The sequence below is a fragment of the Dipteris shenzhenensis genome, chromosome 32, assembly GCF_047967505.1.
Source record: "Dipteris shenzhenensis isolate YYH24624 ecotype China chromosome 32, Dip_SZ_1.0, whole genome shotgun sequence".
In the NCBI taxonomy this organism is placed as follows: Eukaryota; Viridiplantae; Streptophyta; class Polypodiopsida; order Gleicheniales; family Dipteridaceae; genus Dipteris; species Dipteris shenzhenensis.
Window position 1 is genome coordinate 22,193,723 of NC_141627.1, and position 19,498 is coordinate 22,213,220.

The following is a 19,498-nucleotide window of genomic DNA, read 5'->3' on the forward strand; positions in this document are numbered from 1 at the left end:
TGTGTGCCATCAATTAGCATTGGAAAATCTATAGAAGAGCAAAAATTTCCCCTTACAAGATGTGAAATTAGAAATGAATATATCCTTGAAGCTATTCAAGTTTATTGAGCTATGGTGCACAAATTTCTTGATTGTAAAGTTGGAGAAAGTAATATTGTTGAAAACTTGAATGCATTGAAATTAGAGACGAGTAAAAACTTCATTGTAGACAATGATTTGTAGTGGATGAAGTCAGGGAAGTTTTAGGCAATTCTTGCCCATCTGAACTTGTATACAGTTGCATGCTGGATTGCATGAGTCTTCTTAGCTTGACATGTTGTTGAACAAGGTTGCCCCTCTTTGTTGACACCTTAACGGATCATGTTATCTCTGATTATGAGGCCTAAATGAATCTTGCATTCATATCAAGACCTTCTTGCATGTTTTTGAGCGATATGCTTTGTGTTTAGATTCTTCTTTAACCAAACCTCATCTTCGCTATCCTCCACCTCACCAATTTGCACTAATTGCTCATCTAGATAGTTAGTAAGCTTACTATATTGATTCCTAAGAAGCTCCTTCTATTGATTGTGTTACCTTCTCCTTTTGGCCTAGTGGTAAATAAAAAATCCATGTCATAAAAAATGCTGATTAATTGAAACAAAAATGGCATACAAATATGGAAAGCTCATCTATCTAAAATTCAAAGTTGATAGTCTATACAACACTTATGGGGTCATGTAACCAAGATTGAGTGTGTTACCATCTTTTGTTACATGTGATAGTTCTATTGTCTAAATGTATGATAAAAATACATAAAAATACAACACGAACTATAGATAGATGAGCCCAGAGAAATTATTGGGTTCTTTTAAATTAGGGCTTAGGTTGTTGAAATGTGCATTTAGCAACTATGGGAAAAACTAACTACGGTTCAATTTAGTGGAACCCAATCTCAATCCAATGTGCCCTAAGGAAGTATAAAATTTAGAAGGCATGCATTATAAAGTAATTAAACCATTTCTTTGCTAAGAAGTAGGTCCTTATGTAGTTGCTTGACTGAATACCCACCTGAGGGGGATCCAATTTTCAACACAACAAGGCAGCCATGACAATAATTTATTCTGCAAAGATTTGAGCTTAGAACTACCCTTTCCTAGGTGATAATCCCACTCTATTAGACTAGGATAAATCATCCTTCTATTGTCTGAATGTATGATAAAAATAAAACTAGCTATAAATATAGTGAGACCAAAGAAATTATTGCTTTCTTTTAAATCAAGTCTTAGTGTTGAAATGTGCAGTTAGCCCCTATGGGAAAAAAAAACAACTGGTTCAATTAAGTGGAGCCCAATGTCAATCTAATGTGTCCTAAGGAAGTATAAAATTCCCAAGGCATGATGCATTGCAAAGTAATTAAGCCATCTAAGAAGTAGGCCCTTATGTAGCTGCTTGATTGAATACCCACTTGAGGGGGATCCAATTTCCCACACAACAAAGATGACAATAATCTAGGCTACAAAGATTTGATCTTAGGACTACTTTTTCCTAGGGATAATCCCCCACTATTAGTCTAGGCTAAATCAAGCATTATAAAGGAGAGAGAATGCATCATCTGATTAAAAACATGTATGGAAGTATAATATGTAAGATGATTGAGGCAATTAGGAATGTGTTGCTATTGTAGGAGACGAGGATACAAGTTTTACCAATAACATTTGTCTCCAACCGTGACGTTACCATGACACACTCAATAAACCCTGATGTACTCATGGTGCGGGTAGATTTCACCCCTTATCCTTGAGAATAAAAAATCACCCCCCCCCTCTCTCTCTCTCTTCTTGCCCTCTTTGTTACAAAAAAATTGACTTTCCCTTTGTTGTTTTTTGATTCATTCTGGCTTTCTCAAAAGTTGGTTGTTTGATTTCAGTCATCCCCTCAATCAGGAAAAACAATCTCACCCCTTAACCCCAAGCATAACAGATCCTTCTCTCTCTCTCTCTCTCTCTCTCTCTCTCTCTCTCTCTCTATGTCCCCACCCCCGGGAGATGCCATGTGCTCTCCCTATGCAGATGTACTAGATGGGTATTTTGTTGTCCCATAGACGAGTTGGTCTCCCATGGACATTTATACTCTCTCTCTCTCTCTCTCTCTCTCTCTGTGTGAGGGGGCGAGGGGCAAGAATTTTTTGGAAAACTACCTGTCCTTGATCAGCATCACATGGTTGGTTGCTCACCTAGTAGAATTGTTGAGTAAGCTCGCATAGAGACAAGCCAAGTGGTGCCTATGGTTGAGGGGGTCTTGAAACCTAAATTTTAATTTTTTTAAAATAAAGACATATTATGATCTGGTCTCTATAACCCATCGTAGACGGGTCATGCTACTCGTGAAGATAATAAGAGAGTTGGGGAAATCTAGCTATTTTTAAAATAGAATTTTGACACAACACTTGAGTTTAAGAATATTAGGGTTTTTTCCTTTGATAATCTCAGGAATATTAATTAACATCCGGCTCGGTGTTATTATAGCCTTAGCATAAAACTTTTCTTTGCTGCTAAAAGCATGACGTGTTTTTTGCTTCGATTTTCTTTCCGCTATAAAGAGAGAGTCATTGTACAAAAATCATCAAGCATCATACTTTCTGTCTTTGTTGAAGCCTTCTCACACTGATTTTCTACTTCACGTTTTGACAACCATGGCTCAGTCAAGCTGGACTGAATATGTAGACGGGACTAGTCAAAAGCTGCCAGAAGGTCCGCTCCTGATCTTCTTTAAGCGTTGTGCAGCGTAACTTAGAACTATTTAAGCTATCTTTGACCATAACTTGCCCTTCCACCTTCTGATCCGTCTGCAGTTGCAAGTAATGAAACTTTAATTCCTTAGTTAAGTGATTAGAAACGTAGCACAAGCACAAGCGCAAGCACGAAGCACAGGTTACAGCAGTCGCCACTAGTAATTTACATATGGTTTGTACCTTCTCTAGCCATAGCTAACCAAAAGTGTTGTTTCTTGACAGAGACAATGTGGCCAAACGACTTGTCGGGCATCGTTGGCAAGCTGTGTGTCTACGAATACAGCAACGGATGGAAATACGAAGTGTACTACAAGAACGAAAGCACGTTGGATTATCGGATTCTGTCGGGTATGGTGGGAGGACGCTGGGTGAAGGATCAAGAGGTGCACATTCGGCAGCTAGGCAAGGGTGAGCGTCGCTACAAAGTCTCCTGGACCGAGCCCACAGGCACTTGCGTGTGCAAGATTGTGGATCTTGATGGGAGAGAGATCCATACCGTCATCTTCTTCCCACAGTGGGTGCACCAAGAGCCTAGCAAGACGATATGCTTCCAGAATGATAACTTGAAGATGATACTGGCTTACCGCGAATTTGGGCCGACGTACCCTATTCAAATGGTGAATGAGTCTGCTCAGATTCTATTCGTGCAGGATTGTGGTGCGAACGACGAGAAAGTGATTAACAGTGCTCCGCCAGTTAGTGTTGGACCTACGACCATTTAAGGTCCTGTATAAACAATAAACTCACCCGCTGATAACCGTCAATACTATGTAGATGTATCGAAGTTCATCTATCAATCAATACAATTGTTGTTTATGTTGAATTTCTTTAGGCAGGTAGTATTCTGACATAAAAAGGAAATCTGCCCTCTGGTGAAGCCACTTGTTAGGTTCAGGTTTAAATTTTCATTTTCATTTTTTATGGATTCAAAAAACTTCCTCCAAATCAAACGTTGCTTCCCATCGTCTCGTCCAACTGCCTTCTTGCTCTGCCTTCTTGCTCTGTTTAGTCAAATCACTTCTTACTAGGTTTCCTTCTTTTGAAATTTCATGTCATTGCGATCATCAAAGCTTGCTATTGTTCCTGTTTCACCATCACCATAGCAGCAACGGCTGCTCCTAGTGCTGTTTTCTCTATCGCCATCGCCTGCTATTGCGCTTGGTGCTGTTCTCTCAATCGTCTTTGCCTGGTAAGTCTTGGTAGCCCTGTGTATTCATCTTCCATTTGTTTTCACGTTGAAACTGTATGATTGCTAGAAACTGCGAGGATGACCTTGCAATTAGGTGAGGACTGTGAGCAGTGTGTAGAAGGAGAAAGAAGAGATTGACAGAATTACACTAAGGAAAGCGCGCAAAATGTTTTGGATAGCTCTGGTGGTCGTTATATTGCAAACCTTACTTTTCTTCCGCCTCACTTTCTGGGAGTTATCATGGGATTTGATGGAACCCATTGCGTTCTTTGTCATCTGTTGGCCTCATAGCTGGGTTTTTGTATTTCATTCTTACCTCTAGAAATCCATCTTTTCAGGATTTGATGCGTACACCTGTTTCTTCTAAGCAAAGGAAGCTTATGAAAAAACGGCACTTCAATGTAGAAAGGTTCAAGGAACTGCAGATGCAATGTGGTCTACCACCTTCTGAAAAAGGACAAAATGTTGGTCACGACTTCTGAACTCATCCTCTTTCACAAACAGTAGATTTTCAGGGGATCTTGCAAAGTTTGTACCCATCCTTTATGTGCTTGTTACATCATTTCAAATCTTTCGACTTAAGACTTTAAACTGTCCATACTGATCTAAAGCACACAAGTTACGATGTGGACTTAGTACTTAAACTACCAGAGAGTGCACTTATTAAACATGTAAGCTAACATGTGGATTCACATAAAAGCTTTTGTTAAAAGCTTCGATGTTTACATGGAAACTCTTTTAAGCAGTGCATTGCCCTTTCAGCTGTCATTTCTAAGATTCTATCGTTTAGAAAATGCTTGAGACTGAAAGGAAAACTAAATAATTAGAGTCATGCACCATGAAACAAGGAAGATGCTTCGAGTTGCAGATGACTCTTTGATCTGAAACCCAACTTGATGACTCTCTAATCTCACACCTAGCAGCCTCATAAATGAATGGCTTAAAGAGACACTATGTGCATCGCTTTTTGCATTGAATTCATGGGTACATGCTGCTAGTGCTCTAGAAAGGATTTGAAATAGTTCATACACGAAGAGATCAGACTTTTGGTATACTGCTGTGCAAAATCTATCTGCAGCTGGGTCTCTATAGAATTTGAGGTCACCTCCAACATCCATGTTGCAGGATTATAGTCATCCCTTATCTTGGGTACTCTTGGAAGTGGGCAGCCCTGCTATACAGCTGTTCTAGAGCATGAAAAGTTGCTATTGGTCGGGTGTCATGGATTGGGTCAGTCCACTGAGTGGCTCTGCTATCGATGAGTTCAGAGGGCAAACAACCCGATATAAGAGGGCACATCACGGACCTTGTAAAGGTATTCATGTGCCTCAGTATTGGATACACACTAGAGTAGCAGCAAGGCCCGGATCAGGGTCTATAGTACCTCATATTGTGGGTGCAGATGGGAGCAGCAGGAAGGTCTAGGATCAGTCCAAGAATAGTACCTCATCATTGGTTGCAGTGCAAAGCAGCAAGGGGGCTACAGCAAGCAACCTCCATTTTAGTTTTTAAACTGCCCCACTATGGGGTAGCAAGCATGCAATCCAACAAGTTTCCTAGCAGCCAAGAAGAGCCTACAAAGGGCATGTGACAGAACTTGGAGATTGAGCATCAGATAGAATAGATCTGCCCCTTAGATTTTTGGCTGTTCACATGGTACACGTTAACTTTTACTTCATGTCCTACATTCATCTGCGATCGACAACTGAATTGAGATTTCACAAAAAGATTGATGGCGCTCTAATGAGCCTCCATGATTTTAGTGATCACTGGAACAAGAAAAACGCAAACTGGAATGAGCAAATAGCTCATGGAGACATGATCAATTATCCTTGCTACCTGAGATGAGCCAAGAGCTCAGGAAAGCACGATCAACTACCCTCTTCAATATGAGACGAGCACGAAGATAGATCTGAACCAAGGCTGTCCACCCTCCTTATAGAGATCCAACTAGTAGTTCCATTAACCCACGTCCTTCCTTTTCCATGCAAAACCTTGGCCATTCATTGGCTCTTTTTATCTCCACCATTGAGAGCCATCCCTTTAATTTCCTTTTTCCTTGTGGCCCACTCTTTTAGTCTATGGTCGTGCAAAGCGCTTCTTACCAGTAGTCTTTTGGGAAAGCACTAGTCCTTCTTCAATGCCTTAGTGACCACTCTCTCCATCATCCATTCCATGTGCCAATGCAAGATCCAAGCCCCTCATTCAAGCTCCATGGGTCATCCAATCATCAATTTGGTCGCAAAGGTCTTGTCATCATCACCTGCAATCAGGGTTTGCCATACAAGCGTGTAATTATTTCAAAATATATGTTCAATACAAAAATCATTCCACAAAAATGGAGAGGGCCAATGCCATACTATTATGTAGCTGCTATCTTCTATCCTATGCATGCTAGCTACATGCGCACCTGTCAGTGCTACTACCTCCAACACATGAGTGCTATTATTCATGATTTACATAGCCTTTCTTAATAGATACAAAAAGATACTAGTTGCACAAAAAAAACCCATGACATTTTACCCTCCCCCTAACTGCTAGAGCCGGCATATGCTTAGCAGCACATGTCCTGTCCTCTTAGGTCATCCTCGATCAAATGGAAAAGATGAAATTGACCATTGCTTTAGCTTGATAGAAGAGGTGGAACCTCTTGAATCAAAGACCTGTTCACTTGCCTGAACACCTTCATACTGTCAGCTCTCGTCTTCGTGATGCCCTATTCTGCTATGCTTCGCTTCATCTTCAATATGTCCCTACATTGAGTAACCACTTGTATCTTCCTTTTTAAGAACATCAAGATATCTTTTTTTATCTACTTTAATGTCGTCCTTCATGGCATCTTTTGAGAGACTATCGCATTCTTGAATGCCTTGCATATGCTCGACCTCTTTTTCCTCCACTAATTCCATAAAAACAAACCATGAATCATCTTTACCCTCCAATTCATCCTCACCATCCTTAGCTTCAACTTCAACATCTAGCGACAACATGCCTACTTCATCTCCACTTGAATCCATGATGTCGCTTTCACTCTCACTCTCTTCTTCAATCCCACTTGAGCTAGCTTCAGTATCTTCTCTCCCTTCTTCCTCTTCCTCAAGAAGTTGAATTTTCTCCGTAGCCCTTTCTTATCCAAGAAGGTAAGCGTGCCCTTCCCCCAATCCTGGATTGCTTTTACTAGTCTCAACCATGGTCTACCCAAGATTAGTGGAAAGGCTCCCATCCCGGCTGGCATGACATGACAATCAATTTTTACATCAACCCCAAAAAGCCTCACATCCATGGCATTCAAGATCCCCAAGCATTTCACCTTGGAATGATTTGCCAGTCTGATCTTGTACCCTGACACTCCATTTAGTTTGAGGCCTAGCCTTTCAACACAAGATTGTATAATTATGCATACTTGGGCTCCACCATCAATATACGCTTCTCCTATAGATTTTCCCTTATGCTAAAAGCATCTATCACAGGACATATATCAGACAATTTCTCCAAGGATTGAACCCTTACCGTCTTCTTCTTCTCTGGCTTAGGTGGGTTGACTAGCTGCTTCCATTCTCTTCTTAGCTGAGGGCAAAGCTCCATCAATTGACCATATGAAATATCCACTTTCTTATCTATCAAATCCTTCTGAAGAGAGTAATTTTCTTGAGTTCCCCCAAGTAGTAAATCCCCTGTTTGAAAATGTCTTCGTGGTCTTGACTTCTTTTTGCTTGAAGGAGACTCCCCTTCCTTTTGTTTTCCCTTCTTTGTATTACCATGTCCATTCTCAGGCTCTTTTTCTCTTGTTCTTTTAACTGGCATGACTTTAGGATCTTCTAGGTGTATTGGCGACACATCAGGCTGCCTTTCATCTATCTGTCCCTTCCCTTTTTCCTCTACTATCAAACTACTTGTTCCAGGCATTCCCTTTATCTCTATTCCATAATCATTCAGCAAAGGGAACATATCTCCTCCTCTATGTGGAGGCTTATCACAATTTGGAATGGTGTGACCCCAATCTCCACTCCCTGGATTTTGATACGGTGGCTTGGGCCCTCTTCCTACACCTCCCAAGAGATTGAGACTGAGATTTTTGAACATGTCAACCACCTCATGCATTTCCTTACAGAACCTATCATTCTCCGTATTCTTTGTTTTTGTTGGTGCAACCAAAGTGCTCAAAACATGTTGTTCTTCCGTCCTTGGCATTTGCTGTACTCCTATGGTCAACAACTGTATTCTGATCATCTTCCACTCTTTTGCTTTTGCCAGATCCACAGCTTCCTAGAAATTGGCTGCAGGTTTCAGTTCCAGCTTCATCCTCAAAGGGCCTCTAAGTCTTGAAATGAATTTCTCCTTCTTTAACATGGCAGGTGGCTGCTCATTTCCTAGTGACACACACCAATGATCCCACAAGCGGCTGAAGTCTTGAATATATGCATGAAGGGGACCTTTTTGGACAAAATTTTGTATTTCATGCCACAACTTATTTGGATCCTCTACCCTCCTGTAATGCTGTAAAAAAGCATCCCTTGCAATTTTAAAAGTTACCTCTATCGGTGGATTATTTGCTGCCTGAGCGGCTTCGTAAGCATGAAACCATCGCCTTGCTTCATCTTGTACATAATAACTAAAGATCCGTAACATGAAGGCTGCATCTTGCCGATTCTTGATCAAACATGTAATTTCAAACTGTTCCATAAACTTCTCAGCATCCTCGCCTGGCATCCCATGAAACAACAGGAAGTCCTGAGCCATGCTTTCTGATGATCAACCATAAATGATTCTGATCTTGTAAACTGAAGGTCTGTTCAGAGTTCGATCCTCCATGGAGGCACCAAAAAGGGTGATGAGACTGGCAGAGGTACACTGAAATGCCTTTATAGCTTGATGAACAGTCACGTTTGCAAACACACCGATAGGAAACACAATCACAAGATGAAGTCAATGCACCATGAACAGGAACACACTGAGAAATACCATATACTGATAGCCACCAATAACTTTAGAAAATACAACAATGAAATGTATAGAGATCGCAACCTCCAAGCAACCATGAACTCATAGATAGAACCCCCTATAGGATCAGATAGAACCTTGCTTGCCAAAGACCGATTGGATGCCCTGGAACTAGAATGGGACCTTGGACCTTAAGCCATCTCCGTTCTGGCCTTGCAATAGTCAAGTGATCACACAAAATTTACCAAGACCATCATCATAATCAACTGGTGCTTTCAAATCTTCTCTAAAACACCTGTGCTAAAGAGCCATTGATAGTGTTCTCACATAGAACTATTCTGAATTGATGTCCATGCCCGTAGTTTTTTGACTTATAAATGGCCAACCAGAAATATTTCCTATCAACCTTCAATTACGAACGAACTTGCTCATGTAAGATAAAATGCATCGGATCTTCTCCAACGATATAGGCGTAGCAAATGCTATCACGGCAACCACTACCTTCTTCTTCTATAGCCAGTTGGTCACACTCTTCCCACCTCGTGTTCACCAGCTCGCTCCCTTTATAGCCTCAAGATCTGCATGCGCTACTCAAATAGAGCTTGTGCTAACAATTCTGATGATGATGGAGTGCTCCTCGATCCCTACCTTAGTGATTACTGATGTAGTTTTAATAAATTGCAATCTCACGGACTGGTCAGAGTGAATGGCACTGGAATGGAGGTCTCTCCTTACCAACTGTGACACCTATAGGCTGTCGAGAGTTTTCACTAGCTCTCTGAACGTCCACGAACCTCTCGAATAAGCAAAGGTAATTTCTCAAGCTCCAAACAATACTGAGATGAACCAAAAAAAACATTGCGATCAGCCACCCTCATGAATTACTGATGCAACACCACCTCTCTTCATGATCCATAATATGGAGATCTCCCAGAATTTTAGCAAGGATTCGCAATGCTGACTGGGACAAGCAGAAACCTCACGACCTCAACCCAGATGCTCGTTCCAGCTGCGAGTTAGAATGGAGACGGGTAATCAAAGCAAGTCGTCCAGCCACGTACTGCCGTGATCATCAACTTTCTCCACAAAACCTTCAATATCTGACTACGTTTGGTGAAGGTGGGTTATCTTTGGGCTGTCCAACCTAATTGATAATGGAGGGCCTTCGAAAATATGTTGTGCAGTAAATGGAGTCGCTTTTGTCAACTTTGGAGGATCGGGATAGTCTGGCAAATCTGCTACTTTAGCTCTTTGTGAGAATTCATGGTTTGCTTCTGTTTAGCCACGTCGGTAGCTATGATCATCTACATGCACTAAACGTCCTGCTGGGAAACCTCCACGAATATTCTTAAACGATAAAAGACTTTTGAGTATGAATAAAGCTGCCTCTACTGAGATAACCAAAAACTTTGAACCCTTTAGGACTTTCCTACATTTGTCTGCAACCAACAACTGAACCGAGCTTTCACAAAAAGATTGATGGCGCTCTAACGAGCCTCCATGATTTTAGTGATCACTGGAACAAGAAAAACGTAAACTGGAATGAGGAAATAGCTCATGGAGACATGATCAATTATCCTTGCTACCTGAGACGAGCCAGGAGCTCATGAAAGCACGATCAACTGCCCTCTCCAATATGGGACGAGCATGAAGATAGATCTGAACCAAGGCCGTCGACCCTTTTTATAGAGATCCAACTAGTAGTTCCATTAACCCACGTCCTTCCTTTTCCATGCAAAACCTTGGCCATTGATTGGCTCCTTTTATCTCCATGATTGAGAGCCATCCCTTTAATTTCTTTTTCCTTGTGGCCCACTCTTTTAGTCTATGGTCATGCAAAGCACTTCTTACCTGTAGTCTTTTAGGAAAGCACTAGTCCTTCTTCAGTGCCTTAGTGACCACTCCCGCTATCATCCATTTCATGTGCTAGTGCAAGATCCAAGGCCCTCATCCAAGCTCCATGGGTAATCCAATCATCAATTTGGTCGCAAAGTTCTTGTCATCATCTGCAATAACCAAGGTTCTTCATACAAGCGCATAATTATTTCAAAATATATGTTCAATACAAAAATCATATCAAAAAAATAGAGAGGCCCAATGTCATAATATTCTCTAGCTACTATGTTCTATCCTATGCATGCTAGGTACATGTGCACCTATCAGTGCTACTATCTCCTACACATGAGTGCTATTATTCATGATTTACATAGCCTTTCTTATCTGATACAAAAAGATACCAGTCGCACAAAAAAAACCCATCACTGTTTCCACCCTTACGTGAAGGTAATCTATGTTGGAGATCAAGCTAGTGGTGCAGCTATTGGAGCCGTGGTGGTGCTATGAGTAGATGGAGCTATGGAACGTCGCCTTTGCTGTGTTTGAAGCATTGTTGGTCTGAAATTTGAATCTGATCATTTTTAACTGCTACCATTGAGACATCGGTCTACATTGGATTTTCAATGGATCATTATTCCTCGCTGTGTAGTGCTTATGTTGATATGAAGATTGGAGTAGACCTTTCAATATTCTTTCAGAAAGAAATATGCTGCTACAAATTGTGTCACTAATGTGCTATTTTCATACTTTTGTTCTGAAATTTCAGTGTGAAACTGATACTATTGACACATTTTTAGCATTCTCCATAGTCATTTCAGTTATTTGAACCATAAGATTAATTAGAAGCATGCTTGTAAGGGTGCTGGTCCAGGGATGTTTTAATAATTAATCAAACACTGTAGAGAGTGGATGAACTCTGTTTGAATTAAATGTGACATGAGCAGCTACACTATCTATACAAGAGTACATATGCTTGGAATTGTCCATGTTACAAGCAGCACTTTCAAATAGTGAAGCAGCAGATATCTCCTTTGTAATTGTTCTCACATCGCATTTCCTTTAAGTTATATTGCTGGAAAAAATGTTGCTCCAGACTGGATAGAGGTTTCCGATCCCTCTGTTCTGTGGTGTGATTACCAACGTGCAACTTAAGCTCACATATTGTCTAGCAGGTAGAATGGAAAACGAGAACGCCAAGTTTATCCGGTATAATATTATGAGAATGAACGAGTTTAGGATCAAGTACCCATCAAATATAAATGTTCTTCGCTGCATGTCATTTTTCTTTGAAGAGTACTCATTCGAACAACTTTTTAACTTAATTTATGACAATGTGCACAACGAAGTGGGACGAACGTCTATTTGGTATAGGTGGTCAGTGAATTATGAAAGTGAAGAACCATTGCCAAGGGCAAATGTTCTTCAACTACTTGAGACTGCTATCACTTCTAAGTTGCTGTTGTTCCAGGTCATTTTTCTCGTCAACATTCAATGTATCATTTAAGTTACTAAAGTACGATGGGAAGACAATGTCAACAATGCTTCTTTTGAAAAGATCGAGACATTCAAAGTGCTATCATATGTTACTTGATCAAAGTGTGGCAAATCATGTAATCCTTCCTCTTACAAGGAAAGAACAAGTACGCTTGTATGTCAGGCGGACAGAAAAAGATGAAGAAGACCTTTGTCATCTTGTTAGAACACACTATTCCTTGCCTGCCATAGAAGTGGCACGATTGTTTCACAACACATTAGGAAATATCCGATACACAATCAAAACTATAGAAAAGAAAATGTACAGAATCAGAGCGCATCCTCCAGAACAAGGAAGCAACACAAATGGGAAGGCTTCGGGACACAATTATGAAACAGCGGCAACAGAAAAGACACCGTGCTCAATAAAAAAGAGAGAATTTGTTTGTAGGAAACCTTCTTCACACTTCGTAACTCAATACCACAAAGCCATCAGTGACACACCTTGCTACCCATGTTCTTGTTGTGGTTCACTTATGGTCAAACAGCAATTGGTAAGAGGCGTTGAAGGCTTCCCTGACCATGGCATCCAAGGAATTGATATCAACCACATTGACAGTTCATCAGAAAAGAATTTATGCGGTCTATGTGCAAAACAATTACAACAACAAAAACCCCCCATACTCTTAGAACAAAAACATGCACCTACTATACAAAACACCATACGCATGAAAATTGAATGAAATTGAAGCAAGGCTAGTAGCAATAAGAATTCCATTTGCTCAGATTAGAGGGTTATCGTACGATGGACAATACGGATTGCATGGCAGCATTATCAATGTCCTTGCTAATATTGACAGGGCACAGACAATGCTACCTAGATTCCTTACAGATGACTCAACAGTATTTGTGGCAATACGTCGAAAGCTAGAGTATACACACAATTACATGAGCGGGACAGTACCTCCAACATTAACTATTCGTGCTTTAAAAGAATTATTCGAAAAACCATTGTACAAGGAAAACAATGTCAAATTAAATCCACTATGGTTTGACCACATACTTAACTTGCAAGAATACATGGAACAACATGAAGAAGCATCAAATAGCAATGATGACATTGATCTTGAAGATTAAGTTCACATAGATACACTGGTGCATGATGGTAGATACACTGCACAACAAGTTGTTGACTTCGAGGACAAAACTATCGTGATTGCACCTTCAGAAGGAATCTCTCCACTTAGTGTTTTCAAAGACATTCTGTGAAGAACTCGCATTTCCAACACTATTCTATGGACAGGCAAGGAACTAGAATGTGCCTGCATGAACCCGCTATCAAGAAATAGCACAATGGGAACTTATGATCAAGGACCGACAATTTGCATACTGCTTAGAGAACATGTCCTTCAAAACAGTAAAAATACTCGTTCAGCAAGTTCTCTCTTCAACTTGGTGGGTGCGCATGAGATTGGTTTTCGCGACTTCACATGCCTCCGTACATCATTGGATTACAAGTTAAAGAAAAACTTGTTTGCAATGATTCGAAAATTGGGTCGGCCTGCATCCTTTATCACATTCTCTTCTACAGAGAAACTTTGGGAACCACTAATGACATGTCTTAAACAGCTCCAACAAACAACAAATAATCGTAATCCAAATGCCTTGCAAATGACGAAAAGCCTGCAGCAATGCAATATACTAAGTTTTTTTTATTAAAAAAATAAATGCAATATACTAGAAGCAGCAAGGCAACTAGTACTGTCACTTTTGAAAACGCAAAACATTTGACTTAACGAAATCAACACAATCCTTATGGACCTCATTCCTAGTCCTTCAATCATGACCTCTGAATCAGCTGTGAAAGTTGTATTAATGCTGGACAGAATTTCGTTGACAGATTATCTTTGCTGCGTACAAAAATGGTCTAGACTGTGTTTTGAGTACGCCAGGCTACAGACGCAAATTCACAAATGTTTTGCGATCCCACTTCAAGCACGTTTACTTGAATTACAACAGGAAATTGGAAAACATATATTATGAAGGAGTGGACTCAAACGGACGGCTGTCAGCAAGACGTTGTGCTATGACTAGTGCGCAAATCCACGGACGCCTATCAGCAAGACGTCGATACACAGGTATAAATTGGAATGCTTGAATGCTTCTGTCTAGCTTCAATCTCTGAGGAACAACAAGACGTTGTGTTGTGACTAGTGCGCAACACGTCTTCCTGGGATATTGATGTATTTCGGGTTTCACACACATCAGACAATGCAGCAATTCGATGAGGATGCTCCCAACGTTTTGTTGTCCCCAATCTCTGTCGACATCATGTTTGATACGCTAACCCTTCAAACTGCACACACGAAAAATCATTGGACGCGGGACATAGAATGTGTCACAAAAATTTGCTTTTATATCGCGTTATGCTACACAGTCCGAAGAGAAAGCTCGGGCAGCATCATCCCCTAAAATAATAGCGTGCTAATGTTTGACTCAATCCTAATCACATGGTCAAGACATCGTCGCTGGAAGCAGGAAAGCAGAGAAAGAAACGTTAAAGGGGCTTCGTAGCAATGTCTTTGTACGGAAAACAGAGCAGGAAGACGAAAGAAAAATCGAGTTTTACAGTATCAAAACAAACCGCTCGAATCAGACTTATTAGTGTCGAAGCTATTGTCGTCCAAGTCATTACCAAATTTTTCTTCATGTCTGCAAAGACAACACTAGTAAATGATTAGGAAAAATGAACATGAACGTAAAGGAAGCTCAAAGAATCAAAGCAAGATGAAAGAGGCGAAGGAAAGTTGAAGGGAAAAATGAAAGACCTCTAACAAAGGTTGAGCTTTAGGTCTCCATAGATTGCATAGATAGGTCAATTTTGTTGGTGGCTTCCATCGCTAAAGCAAAACAGAGAAGAAGGAAGCTAACAAAGAAGCAAGAGCGGATACCTATCACAGCAGGAGAGATGCAACACACCATTATGTACCCACACAACCCCATACCACCACACAGCTTAGCCTGAATCATCGTTCAACAATGAAAGGATGCAACACTTTGTGGCGGGCTTTGACAAAAAGAAGACTCTCTAGGGGTCTTCCAAAGGAAGAGGGCACAAATGAATTGACTGCCCTGCACAGTCTAGTTCCATCCACAGATTGCCATGCAATCAGCCACCACAGTACCGATAGATAGTGAAGTGAAGAAGCTTGATGAAGTAAGAAGAAGATAAGTGCTCTTGCAAAGAGAGAGAGAGAGAGAGAGAGAGAGAGAGAGAATATTTTGGGCTTTCATTGGATGGGCATGAAAGAAGTTTTATCGCTCGCCAATTGTTTGAAGTGTTGGGCTAGATCTTGATTATGCAAGCACTTCAACTTTAGTATTTCTAAACTTGAATTTCATGACACGTGGCAATCTCTTGCCTCCCTCTCTCCTTCTTACACTATATAAAGGACGCTAAGAGGTTGAGAAGCCATAGAGAGAAATGCAAGGAGAGTGTTGGAGGTTGCCATGTGTCATCATCAATGGAAGAGAGGTTGGTGCCACATGTCATGCAGAGGAGAGATTGCAACTGGAGGAGCGAGAGAAGCCGTTGGCCAGAAGTCTTGCAGAGAAAGCTATGTGTTGTGCAGTAAGAGAAGCTGGAAACTGCCATGTATGGCACAATGTTGGACAAGGCAGCTCAACACCTTGAATGCTGAGCATGCAAATTCAAACTCCACGGCTCCAGCTTGAATTGCTTCTAGCCCTCCGCGCTCTTCCTTGCTTCGTGCTCAACCTCTGCAACACAGGCTACCTTAGCCTCAACCTCAGGCTTGAACTCCTCAAGATAATGGAGGAGGGAGCGAGATCAGATGGGGAGGCAATGGGATTCAAAGACAAACGGTCATTCCAGATGCAGCAGTTAACTGCCTGCCTTCGTCCTCCACATCAAAGCTTTTGAAGCATATGTGTTTGCCCACAAATGTACTTTTGGACAGATAGTGAAGTGAAGAAGCTTGATGAAGAAAGAAGAAGATAAGTGCTATTGCACACACACACACACAGAGGCTCTCATGATAGGTGTGCAATAGCATGTATGAGGCTGGTATGGTATATCTAGGCCAAGGTCTAGGGCTGGAACAGATACAAAATAATAGATAGAAGGCTGTAGCTGATAGGTGCCTGGTAGAAGCAAACCATTGGCTAGAGATGAAGGCTGAAACAGGCCCATGCAGATGGTGAACAGATGCAACATGGCGGCGGCTATCAGGTCAGCAAGATTTGGGGCAGAAATGCCCAGCAGGTCATCGGTGAATTATAGATAGAAGTGCAAGAAAGCAATTGCAACACCAAGACCTTGGTGTCTTGGTGAGGATGTTTGACCTTGAGATGTGGTTGGATGAGGAGTCAAAAACTTTTGTGAAAGTGAAGGATAGTGATGAGTGCTTGGAGTCATCCACGTGTTGTACGTTTCCCTTACTCAAATTTATCCAAATTTTTTTCTTATTATTCATCATGCGGAGGACTAAAAATATTGACATTTTTGAAATGTTTGGTCATGCTTGAGAATTACTAGATTTATTTTTAATATTCTTTGTTGATCCTCTAAGGAGTAAAAGTAAAAATTAAACTTCAATCTTCCTAAATCTAACCATTGGATTTGGGATTTGATGATTGAACCACACAACCTTATGTGCCTACTAACCTTCCACCGAATTGGATTTGCTTAATTATTCAAAATACCAAAAAAATGTGGTGTGCTAATACAATACATGTATTTTATGACTTTATTTATTATAAATAATTATTTATAATAAGATAAATCATTCAAATAATTACCAATAAATCAAGTTAAGCTCTACATAATGTAAAGAAACCACCTACAAAGTTTCAATAACATTTAATCTAAATTGAGTGAGAAATTTAGAATTTAATATGACACTCTCTGTTCGTGACAAAGGTGTGACCGCCCTGGAACCATGCTGTGTGACACAAAGAAATTTTTTGCGTGTGCATCAAATTTTCGATTAGACTATACCATTGTTGCACAATAGCATGTGTGATGTTGTGTCTGAATGCAGCATGGTGGCGGCTATCAGGTCAGCAAGATTCGGGGCATAAATGCTCAGCAAGTCATTGGTGAATTATAGATAGAAGTGCAAGATAGCAATTCTGACACCAAGACCTTGGTGTCGTGGTGAGGATGTTTGACCTTGAGATGTGGTTAGATGAGGAGTCAAAAACTTTTGTGAAAGTGAAGGATAGTGATGAGTGCTTGGAGTCATCCAGGTGCTAGCTGGTATGGCTGGCATAGAGGAGGATTCTATGGATTCAAAGATAGATGGATTCCTTGACGTAGGAGGGGGCATGATGGGACTACACATGAAAGCTGGGAGCTCAGTGCAAGCTCATGGTCTAGTTAATCTGGATTTATGCTTGGGATTTGATTTCTCGAATATGTTGTTTAGTTGCAGACCTGACAGACCCTGAGAGCATGGTGTTTGGAGAAACTCAAGTAGTTCTCCTTTTAAGAGGGGGACATTTGGAGGATGCCGGCGCCTAGAGTGCTGAAGTTTGAAGGTGGGTGCGTGATTGAAGGATGTGGTGCCATCCGGTGCTACCAAAGATGGACTTGTGTACCAAGTTCGTTTGCTTGCATGGGACCAGACCTGGTGGAGTAGGAGCCACTGGTTGAAAGACCAGGTCCAAGTAAGTAGACATTGCATTGTTCCAAGGGGCTACGACATGGGCGTTGCTTGAGCATCTTCATCGATGAGTTGGGATAGGGATGAGATGTGTCGGTACGAGGGGGTGTTGGAAAATTCCTCCCCATCTATAAGGATCCATATTAGGAGAGCATGGGGGAGGTGGATCTAGGGTTAGGGTTGCCGCATGGGCAGCTTATTGGCTATCATGTGGGTAGCAAACTGAGAGGGAATACAAAGAAGAGTGGGTTGCCACATTGGCAACATCTAGGCTGCCATGTGGGCAGCATACAAGCAATCAAGAAAAGGAATATGGGGCTGTCCCATGGGCAACACATAGGCTTCCATATGAGCAGGACAATCATAGACTTACCGGGCCATGAGTGGAGCTCTTGGTGGAGATATTCTGTATTGAGCAAACACATGATAACATGGAATAGTTTACAGTAGTTCTAGGCAAGATCTGGAGCCTGGAACGTGTTGACTAGAGCATGGAGGCCTGTGCAAGACTATGTGGACATCCTAGAGCAATCAAGTTGAGATTGGATGGATTGGAAGAGCTGGTACAGCCTAGGAGTGCATGGATCTGTAGTTGCCTTCATGACAGGTGTCTGCAGCAGCATGTATGAGGCTAGTACGACAGATCTAGGTTAAGATCTAGCACTGGTGTAGATGTGAAACAATAGGTAGAAGGCTGGAGCTGATAGGCGATTGGCAGGAGTAGACCATGGGCCAGAGATCAAGGCTAAAATAGGCCCAAGAAGATGGTGAATAGATGTAGCATGGGGGCGACTATCAGGTTGGCAGGATCTTTGGCAAAAATGCCTTGCAACAGGGCATTGGTGAATTATAGACAGAAGTGCAATAAAGTAATTGTGGCAAAGCAAAACTTCAAGTCACTTATACCGTATAGATGGCGTTGCAGATGAAGAACCAGGACTGTGTGGTCATAGTCAAATACAGGGTTTGTCTTCTATGTCCCTTTGCCACGAGTAGTCTTTCTTTGTATGCATTTGAGGGTTGAATAACATTGCATTGTTGTTTTGTTAATGGTGTGTTGCAGCTTCTATTCCTCAACGTGATCTGTTTTCCTCTTAAGGTCACAATGCACATATGGGCCTACTAGACCATGGATGTCACAAGTGGTTGTTTACAGCAGAAGTGGAGTATATTCACCCCAGAGTGTATGGATTTTGTATAGACCCAGGAGCAAGGGGTATATATGCTTTGTTTAGACTGGGGACTATATTCATTTCGTATAGATCTAGGAGCCAATATATTCATTTTGTGTAGACTTCGGAGTAAATTCATTTTGTATAGGTTGAAGCCAGTATATTTGTTTTGTATGGAGTCAAGAGTGAGATGTATAGTATATTCATTCCAGGAGGGTCATTTTTTTTTGTATAGATTCATGGGGATATTTGTTTCATATTGATCCATAGTATGTTCGTTTTATTTGGGTCAGCAAGCTTTTGCTTGCATTTTTAAGATTGGGGCATCGTGTCTTGGAAATCTCTCCCTTCTCAGATGTTCTCTCTTGGAATGCATTGATCTCACAGGATACACATAACAGGGCCAAGGTGAGAAGGCAATGGATGC

The 19,498-nt window shown here is 41.2% G+C and overlaps 1 protein-coding gene across 2 annotated transcripts; it reads left to right on the top strand.

Moving 5' to 3' along the window:
* The first annotated feature begins 2,619 nt into the window (after positions 1-2,619).
* LOC147880466 (uncharacterized) lies at positions 2,620-3,541 on the top strand. 2 transcript variants are annotated; one of them, XM_087371296.1, is made up of 2 exons: positions 2,620-2,732; positions 2,996-3,541. In XM_087371296.1, the coding sequence occupies exons 1-2, from the start codon at positions 2,675-2,677 to the stop codon at positions 3,493-3,495; spliced, it is 558 nt and encodes a 185-aa protein (XP_087227422.1). In that variant the 5' UTR covers positions 2,620-2,674; the 3' UTR covers positions 3,496-3,541. The 2 variants fall into 2 exon arrangements, with proteins under 2 accessions (XP_087227422.1, XP_087227423.1); XM_087371297.1 differs by lacking the exon at positions 2,620-2,732 and adding an exon at positions 2,777-2,912.
* Positions 3,542-19,498: the final 15,957 nt, after the last annotated feature.